General features: G+C 45.4%; 1 protein-coding gene across 1 annotated transcript; it reads left to right on the top strand.

Annotated features, from left to right (window-relative positions):
• Positions 1-6,382: 6,382 nt before the first annotated feature.
• On the top strand, positions 6,383-9,829 carry LOC123136882 (serine carboxypeptidase-like 45). Its single transcript, XM_044556383.1, has 10 exons — positions 6,383-6,891; positions 7,126-7,227; positions 7,363-7,458; positions 7,690-7,782; positions 7,869-7,948; positions 8,035-8,316; positions 8,441-8,568; positions 8,726-8,818; positions 9,236-9,353; positions 9,436-9,829. The coding sequence occupies exons 1-10, from the start codon at positions 6,624-6,626 to the stop codon at positions 9,586-9,588; spliced, it is 1,413 nt and encodes a 470-aa protein (XP_044412318.1). The 5' UTR covers positions 6,383-6,623; the 3' UTR covers positions 9,589-9,829.
• The last annotated feature ends 455 nt before the right edge of the window (positions 9,830-10,284 follow it).

Raw genomic sequence — 10,284 nt, forward strand, 5'->3', positions numbered from 1 at the left:
GGTCTTCATGAGCAAGCAAATTGGATGCACACCCACTTAGTTTTCTTTTTGAGCTTTCATAAACTTATAGGTCTAGTGCATCCTTTGCATGACAATTCCTACTCACTTACGTTGATATTTATTAATGGGCATCTCCATATCCCACTGATATGCCTAGTTGATGTGAGACTATCTCACTCTTTTTGTCTTCTCCACAACCACCTTCTATTCCACCCATAGTTCTATGTCCATGGCTCACGCTCATGTATTGCGTGAAAGTTGAAAAGGTTTGAGAACATCAAAAGTATGAAACAATTGCTTGTCTTGTCATTGGGGTTGTGCATGATTTTAATGTTTTGTGTGATGAAAATGGACCATAGCCATACTATATGATTTTGTAGGGATAAGCTTTCTTTGGCCATGTTATTTTGAGAAGACATAATTATTTTGTTAGTATGCTTGAAGTATTATTGTTTTTATGTTAATATTAAACTTTTGTTTTGAATCTTACGGATCTGAACATTCACGCCACAATAAAGAGAATTGCATGGATAAATATGTTAGGTAGCATTCCACATCAAAAAATCCATTTTTATCATTTACCTACTCAAGGACGAGCAGGAATTAACCTTGGGGATGCTTGATATGTCTCCAACGTATCTATAATTTTTTATTATTCCATGCTATTATATTATCTATTTTGGATGTTTTATATGCATTAATATGCTACTTTATATGATTTTTGGGACTAACCTATTAACCTAGAGCCAAGTGCCAGTTCCTGTTTTTTCCTTATTTTAGAGTTTCGCAGAAAAGGAATACCAAATAGAGTCCAAAAGGAATAAAACTTTCGCGATGATTTTTCTTTGACCAGAAGAAACCCGGGAGACTTGGAGTGCAAGTCAGAAGAGCCACGAGGCGGCCACAAGGGTGGAGGGCGCGCCCAGGGGGTAGGGCGCGCCCCCGGACCTTGTGGGCCCCTTGGTGACCCCCTGACCTAGATCTTCCTCCTATATATTCTCAAATAAACTTTTAGGGGATCCACGAAACCACTTTTCCACCGCCGCAAGCTTCTGTACCCATGAGATCCCATCTAGGGGCCTTTTCCGGCGTCCAGCCGGAGGGGGATTCGATCACGGAGGGCTTCTACATCAACATCATTGCCTCTCCGATGAAGCATGAGTAGTTTACCACAGACCTACGGGTCCATAGCTAGTAGCTAGATGGCTTCTTCTCTCTCTTTGATTCTCAATACAAAGTTCTCCTCGATGTTCTTGGAGATCTATTTGATGTAATACTCTTTTGTGGTGTGTTTGCCGAGATCCCATGAATTGTGGATTTATGATCATCTTATCTATGAATATTATTTGAATCTTCTCTGAATTCTTATATGCATGATTTGATATCTTTGCAAGCCTCTTCGGACTATTGATTTGGTTTGGCCAACTAGATTAGTTTTTCTTGCAATGGGAGAAGTGCTTAGCTTTGGGTTCAATCTTGCGGTGCTCGATCCCAGTGACAGAAGGGGAAATGACATGTATTGTATTGTTGCCATTGAGGATAAAAGATGGTTTTTTTATCATAATGCTTGAGTTAATTCCTCTACATCATGTCATCTTGCTTAAGGCATTACTCCGTTCTTTATGAACTTAATACTCTAGATGCATGCTGGATAGTGGTCGATATGTGGAGTAATAGTAGTAGATGCAGAATCTTTTCGGTCTACTTGACACGGACGTGATGCCTATATTCATGATCATTGCCTTAGATATCGTCATAACTTTGCGTTTTTTCTATCAATTGCTCGGAAGTAATTTGTTCACCCACCATAATAATTTCTATCGTGAGAGAAGCCTATTGTGAAACCTATGACCCCTGGGTCTATTTTACATCATATTAGTTTCCCATCAACGTGCCAATTTCTATCGTCGTTCCATTATTTTGCAATCTTTTACTTTCCGTTCTATAAATCAAAAATACCAAAATTATTACTTTACTGTTTATCCATCTCTATCATACCTCACTTTGCAAATAACCGTGATGGGATTGACAACCCCTTTATTGTGTTGGGTGCAAGTTAGTGTTTGTTTGTACAGGTATTCGGTGACTTGTGCGTTGTCTCCTACTGGATTGATACCTTGGTTCTCAAAACTGAGGGGAATACTTACTCTACTTTGCTGCATCACCCTTTCCTCTTCAAGGAAAAAACCAATGCAAGCTCAAGAGGTAGCAGGTACCCGCGAGTTGATGTGTAGTCGGGTTGACCTGGAGGGTGCCCACGAGATTTCTACATGGAACGGCCAGGCATTCTGGGCCCTTGCCGTAAGTCCACGAGACAGGGCGACGGGGTCACATGACTGTGAGTCTCTGCTCGTCACCTTGCGCTCCCAAGACACAAACAGTTTGGGTATTTGATCTGAGTTAGCCACTGGCCTATACGCACTAACCACCACGCGGAACAGATATGGGCACTCGACATCGTATGTATCAGCCGAAACTCTCCAGACGTCAGCGAATGAGCGGCGCGCGCCCAGGTGGCCCGCGTAAGCACCTGCCTTGTATAAGGAGGTTGCCAGGACTGACACCGGCCGCACTCGCAACGTGCGGGAGTGCAAAGTGCGATGGGCCCAAGACCCCTACACGCTTAGGATTTAGAACGACGTGCTGGCCTCTCTGTCGAGTCTAGGTAGGGCTACGACGTGTTGATTTTCCAAGGCCGGGCATGACCAAGGAAAATGTGTCCGGGAAAAGTGATCGGGCGTGTTGGGAAATGTGGTGCACTCCTGTAGGGAAGTTAATTTATTCGAATAGTCGTGTCCACGGTAACAGGACGACTTGGAGTTGTATCCCGATCGATACAACTAGAACATGATACTGGAGTTGTCAGATGGATATGATGGCTCCAGGATTGCTTTCTCACGGGGAGTCGAGAAAGGATCTCTGGGAAAACTTGTTTAACTTATGTCTGTACTCAGATATTGTTGCTTCCGCTGACTCGATTGTATTCGAGCCCTCGAGGCCCAATGTAAACCTTGTATGACTTTAATTTGTGTCTAGAGTTGTGTTGTGATATCTTTCCCCGAGTCCCTGATCTTGATCGTACACATTTGCGTGTATGATTAGTGTATGATTGAATCGAGGGCGTCACACTATGCATGCAACTACAAGTGTCTCCTCCCACTGCAACTGCACATCGTCAACACGACTGCAACCTAGTGGGTTTTTTCCAGTGGGGGAGTAGGGTGAATGTCTGCCACTAGGCACGCAACTGCAACCTAGTGGTGTTTTGCGAGGGAAGGGGTGGTTGCATGTCTACCACAGAGAACGCAACAGCAAGTGTTGCCCCCGACAACAACTGCATGTCTACAACCCGTCCGCAACTTAGTGGTGTTTTATCGGGGGAGGGGCAGTTCCAAGTCTGCCACTAGGCACACAACTAGGAGTGTCCCCCCCCCCACCCGACTGCAACTGCATGTCTTCAATGCGATTGCAACTTGGTATCTTGTCGGGGTGGTAGAATGTTTGCCACTAGGCACACAACTGCGAGTGTCACCCCTTACTGCAACTGCATGTTTTCAATGTGATTGCAATCCCTCAAAAAAATGTGATTGCAACTTCGTGTTTTTTTTGGGTGTGTTTGGTTGCCCGGATGGCTGCAGCCTGCATCGCATGGGGAATCCTGGGTGAGCTTGGCATGGTTGAGTTGATGCAAAGATGAGGTAAGATGTGTGTTTGGTGGACCGTATGATATGGATGCATGAGAGATGCTATATACCATAGATGTTGTTTGGTAGGCTACGTTTGAGATTCATTCTGTGAACTAAAATCTGAACCAAAACAATCAAAACATTTTCACCAATTTGACCATTCCACTTAGATAGATTAGATGGCTGCGACACCAACAAAATGAAGGGGAGACAACAACCGGGAGTCGATGCCGGTGGCGGAGATTCGATTCCAACTGCCTTGGCGGCGGTGGCTCGGCTTGAGGGAAAAAAGGGGAGAAACACGACGCCAGTTGCGGCCCGTGACGCGCAGTTGCTTCCCTCCCGTCGCCCTTTGTCATCTCGATGGGAGGCGGGCAGCATGGCGAGCTCGTCCGCAGGCGCGCGTGCACGCGGTGATGGCATAGTTCGGCGGCGGCGGAACCCGGGGATGTCGAAGCATGGCGGTGAGGCCACGACGTGGGCTTGGAGGAGTGCAGGCCGATTCGATCTCCGGTGAGGGAATTCACACCTGTGGCGGACGAGGGGGTTCAGACGGCGGCGGCGGCGGTGTGGGTTCCTGTGCTCGATCGGATCTGAAGCGTGAGATATATATATATATATATATATATATATATATATATATATATATATATATAAGAGAGAGAGAGAGAGAGAGAGAGAGAGAGAGGGCGGATGCATGGGCGAGCCTGGCTGCGGGGATACGCCCGATTCTCACGTTTCCCTCGGCCTCGCTGAGAGGGCCTATTTTGCATCTGGCGGGCCAGGCTGAGAAGGCCGTGCGGGATACCAAACACCTTGGATTTTGCACGCTAGGTGCGATACAGGTGCGACGCACCCATCCAAACACGCCATTTATCGGGTGGGAGAGTGCAGTTGCATGTCTGCCACTAGACACACAACTGCAAGTGTTGCCCCGACTGCAACTACATGTCTTTATTTTTTTAACACATGACAATTTTACAAGAGTTTGCACTGGTCACATGGCATATTTAGAATGTTTTTGTTTTCACACATGATGGAAAAATCAAGGAAAAGGTGTGATGTTTTCTCTGACGTCACATGCGGCTCTAATGACCCCCCCCCCCCCCCCCTCCTCCCTTCACACCGTCGACGCCTACACAGAGGGCTACAGTCGCTCTGGCCGCAAGGGCAAAGGACCGGTGAGAAAGTGGTGAATTCCTTGACCCTCTCCATCTCCATTTGCGTATCTATTCCCTCCGTTTTAGTTTACAAGTCATGTGCGTACCCCTAGATTGTAATATATGACTTCTATTAGGTTGGTCAAATTGACGATCTAGTGGTACGCGCACGTCTTATAAACTGAGAGAGAGGGAGTAATAAATTTAGCTTAAATCTTTTTATGTTTGCCCGCTGAAATGTGATGTTCAAACTATGTATTTTGGTCCGGATTAACTGCCGGTTTGTTTATGTCCGTTTGTTCTACTATATGTTTCAAAATTTCATGAACGATCTAGTAGCTTATTTCAGCGTTGTATGGATAGTACGGATTTGGAGGACCGCTGTGGGCGTGAGAGTTGAGGATTGATGACCGGGTTTGAGGTGCACCGCCGTGGGCGTACAGGAGCCGGAATAGCTACGTCTCGCTGTAGATGTAGATGCTCTGAGGCCTGTGCCGGGCCCCTGCATCGACCGCGCGGCGCGCGCGTCCGCTAGTGACTCGTGACGCCTTGATAGACGAGCCTATGCTTCACTCACTCAACAGTGTTTCGGGTGGCATCTCCCTCCTCCCGAATTATAAAATTAGCCGTTGCAGGCGAGCGGCACACCCCCAAGTAAGAGTACCAACACACCTGCATTGGACAGAGGCTAGAGATCATAACAACCACACGGCCTTTTATCCCCTCGTAAAGCGACCAGTCACCCTGACCTGTTCCTCCGATAACCGTATACCGAGACCGAGGCCTGCATAAATCCAAAAGCAAGCGAATGTTTTCGAGCATAAAAGAAATCGCCACATGAACGAACCTCTTCCTCATCGTCCGCCATCTTTGCACAAGACAGCAGTTTAAAAAGAGCGGCACTGTGGAAGCCCGGCTAAAAAGCCAACCTTTTGTAATGCGGGAAAGGCTTTTGCCCTTGGGTCCATCTTGTCCCTCCCTCCCCCCGTTCTCTCTCGTGTCACGTGGCCCGTTGCATTATTGGTTTCCGTTCATGTTCCCGAGGTTAATTTTGAGCTGCAGCATTCTTATCAGTTTGATGTTGTATTGCGTAGATAGATGTGACGAGTGTCAAGTTTGCAAACAGATTATTATTTGCTTTGTTGCTGGTGTAATACTAGTATCTAGCAGTATATACTACTTCTGTAAGCATTTTTAATGAGAAAAGGTATTACATAGTACAATTATTATAGCGTGTGCCTAGTGGCTACCTGGTCACGCGCTGTCTTGTCAGCGTGTTGTTTGTCCCGACAATGCACATGGTGCAGTCCTTTTAGACGAATATAGTAAGCACAAATGTGCAGTGGATTTCTCTTGCGTCGATCACCCGCTAACAGTGGAGACAAGATCCAAAGGAGCTTATCTTCCTGAAATGCTAATGCTAATGCTAATCTCATAGTGCAATCTTAGGTCAAGTACTACCAGAAAACATGCATAATTAATGAAGTACTGCCAGCGTACCTTTTATCCCCTATATATTCGAGCTCGAGCGCGTGCTCCAAGCAGACAGAGGTCTCGCTGCTGCATCTGCCAGTTCCACTCTCTCCCCCCTGCTCCTCCCACTGAATCATTCGTCTTTTGATTATTTTTCATCTCCTCCATCGCTCTCCTCTCGAGGCAAAAAGACCAGACTTGACTCTCCTGCCTCCTCCTCCTCACTCCCTCCCTCGCCGTCCAATCCCCTCTTACTCCAGCCAGCTCCTCCCTCTCCTTTCTCCAGCCAAACCCCTTGAAGGCAATGCCGGCTCTAGTGTGCCGCTGCAGGCCATTGGCCATGGCGGTGCTGCTACTCATTGCTTCACTTTGTCATCTGGGTTCTTGCAATGGAGGAGGAGGAGGAGGCGGAGGCAGGATCACGAGGCTCCCTGGGCAGCCCGAGGTGAACTTCGGTCAGTACTCGGGCTACGTCGAGGTGGACGGCAAGGGGAGCAGGGCTCTCTTCTACTACTTCGTGGAGGCGGAGCTTGATCCCGCCACCAAGCCCCTCGTGCTCTGGCTCAACGGAGGTGAGTGTTCCTGGTGCATCTTATGCCATGGCATTCATTCTCTCAACTCTTTTGCTTTCATGGTGCATCTTGCTCCCTGCTTGCTTGCAATCAAGTTAAATGCGTGCTCTAATGGAGTAGATTTTTTTTTCCTTTCATATTTTCTTCTTTGGCTGTCAAACCAGAATGTGATCCGAACTCTGGTCCTGCATTCATTTCTGGAGATATCATTGGTTCGACGGTTTTCTTGTTTAGGACCTGGGTGTTCTTCACTTGGTGTAGGGGCCTTCTCAGAGAACGGCCCTTTCAGGCCCAGCGGGCAGGCGCTGGTGAGGAATGAGTACAGCTGGAACAAAGGTGCGTGTGAGGCCAATGAGTGCTGCCTATCTGCCTTTTCTGCAACTCTGCATGCTAATTCCAATTCACGAGCCTTTTGTTGGCCCAATAAAGTTGCCACGTGCCTCACTGTTTTGGTGCTCTTGTGTTGTGCAGAAGCTAATGTGATTTACCTGGAGACACCAGCTGGTGTTGGCTTCTCCTACTCTGCTGATGCTGCCTACTACCAGGGTGTGAATGACAACATGACAGGTAGGAGTGCTGACTACTGAGGTTTATGATTGAAAGTTTTCTTGCATCTGTCTGAATGTTGCTGTTTTCTTACTGGATATATAGATGACTGCCTTTTCGTAGATACACCATTTGTAGGAAATAAGTTCTTACCACTTTCTTAGCAGTTGGGTTTCTGTTTTATCAGCAAGTGTTAAGCCCTTGAGTGGGAATTATGATGGGCACTGACATTTCTTTACTGAATGAATAAAGCAATGGACAATATGGTGTTCATGCAAAGGTGGCTTGAAAAGTTCCCACAGTACAAGGGCAGAGAGCTATACATTTCTGGAGAGAGTTATGCCGGTACATAAATATGTACACCTTCATTTACAGTCTTATTAATAAAAAGTGAAATCTCTAAATCTTCAGATATTCTTTGCATGTGGCAGGGCACTACATTCCACAACTTGCCGAGGTCATGGTTGAGTTCAATAAGAAGGACAACATCTTCAACCTCAAAGGACTTGCTGTAAGGAAAACCTCAATCAGAATAAACTGATTCAGTGTTGATGCATTTTTCTGTTTCTGACTGAAACATTTTTGTTGTTGGTGTAGTTGGGCAATCCTGTTCTTCATTTCACCACTGACTTCAACTCGAGGGCAGAGTACTTCTGGTCTCATGGCCTCATTTCAGACTCAACATACAGGATTTTCACGTCTGTTTGCAACTACTCCCGCTACGTCAGCGAGTACTATGGTGGAGCGCTTAGCCCGCTTTGCGCGAGGGTGATGAACCAAGTAACCCGAGAGACTAGCCGGTTCGTTGACAAGTACGATGTTACCCTCGACGTCTGCTTGTCTTCAGTGCTCTCTCAGTCAATGATCCTCTCCCCCCATGTATGCTCATAGTCACAAACTGATCAGAATCAGTATCATAGAGTAGCTATCTCTTATCTTTTTTGTGAGAGAGAAGGCAGCTATCTCTTGTCTGATGTAGCAAAACTGTGGGTGTGTTGTGCAGAAGCGTGTTGGGCACCGCATCGACGTCTGTGTGGAGGACGAGACGGTAAACTACTTGAACAGGAAGGATGTCCAGGAAGCGCTCCATGCGAAGCTCATCGGCGTAAAAAAATGGGCAGTTTGCAGCAGGTATTTAATCTACAGACTAATTTAACATATTTTAAATAAATTGTGACCTTTCGAGAAATAAACAGATTAATAAGTACGTATATGCATACAGGTACTTTATGTATATGTGTCTGTTATATCTGACTATAGTTTGTTATATTTTTCTGTTTTGTTACAGTGTTCTTGAGTATGAGCTCCTCAACTTGCAGATTCCAACAATCAACATAGTGGGATCACTGGTCAACTCCGGCATCAGAGTACTAGTTTACAGGTATAGAATGATAAATGATCAAAAGAGTAGTTTTTTTTTTCCTCATATGCATCATAAAGGTCAGGAATATCTTGATAGAAAACAAAAAGGATTACAAAGCCTTGTGTTTCACTGCCTTTAGCCATGGTATTAAAATACTGGAACTTTCTTTGTGGGGCGCTAATTAAGAAATCAATGAAGGTGAAGAATCAGGTGTGTAGCATTACTGTAAAAATAAAATAAAAGGATGGAAAAGCATATAGAATTGGGACTTGACATAAGGTTTTGGAACATTGTACTTTGCCAGCTTTATATCATGGTACAAATTTGCACCAGAACCTTTTCCTTCGGACGATCCTCTCAAGTCTCAACTTTGGGACGCATGAAGCTCAGGCTTAAATGATGTAACATGTAGCATTTGTTTGCTTGTAAATTCAGTGGCGATCAAGACTCGGTGATCCCTCTAACGGGTAGCAGGACACTAGTGCAGAATCTAGCGCGCGATCTAGGCCTCAAGACGAGCATTCCGTATCGAGTTTGGTTCGAAGGGAAGCAGGTGACAACACAAACATACCGTGCAAACTGAAGAGCAAGTTATGTAGCAATTTTTTCCAGTTCTGAACGATCTTCATCTGCAGGTTGGTGGGTGGACTCAGGTATACGGTAACAAGCTCTCCTTCGCCACCATCAGAGGGGCCTCACATGAGGCGCCATTCTCGCAGCCCGAACGCTCTCTTGTGCTTATCAGGGCATTCCTACAAGGCAGGCCTCTGCCGGAAACCTTCTCATGATAGTGAATGTTGCCTCTGCAGCTATGAAAAGAGTTGCTAGTCCTGATTAATTCTGCAAGGGGTTTAGTTATGTAAGAATGTGTTTGCTTTGTTCTTCATGTTCCTAGCTGTCTGAAGCTGCGGTAGTTGCATTGCTCTAAAGGTTTTGGTCTCTCTTTCTCCTGTATTCAAGGCTTGGTAATTGTTCAAAAAAGTTCCAGCCAGTTCTTTTTGTGCCCTTGTATGTAAATTACCTTTATCACCTTTGTCTCAAGCGTGGCAAAGCCGTATGACTCGCCTTTGTGGGAAGGTTTGAAGCAGGTAAAATCACGAGCGTGGATTTTTTAAGCATGGCTGCATTGGAGCACCTTATTTTAAATAGTTTAAAATTCACATTTAAAGTTCCAAAAGAATCCGAAATTAATTCTACATGATCATATGCATGTATATTTTGGTGATAAAATAAGTAAACATGTGAGCTATAAAAAAATGACAAAATGGTGATTTCTAAATATTGAATAATACATGCATTGTTCGTATAGCCATCTGCATATATGACACTTGTGAGCCATTATACCCACTACTTATCACACTTCAAAAAAGAGAACCACAATAACCAACTACGACATTCTAATGCTTGTGCCCATTTACTTCTTTTTTTGTTTTCTTCTACATCAGTTTGCGGCTGGGCCAGCCCATTGTTGAACCGGTCCTTTT

This window comes from Triticum aestivum, chromosome 6B (assembly GCF_018294505.1).
Source record: "Triticum aestivum cultivar Chinese Spring chromosome 6B, IWGSC CS RefSeq v2.1, whole genome shotgun sequence".
Classification (NCBI taxonomy): domain Eukaryota; kingdom Viridiplantae; phylum Streptophyta; class Magnoliopsida; order Poales; family Poaceae; genus Triticum; species Triticum aestivum.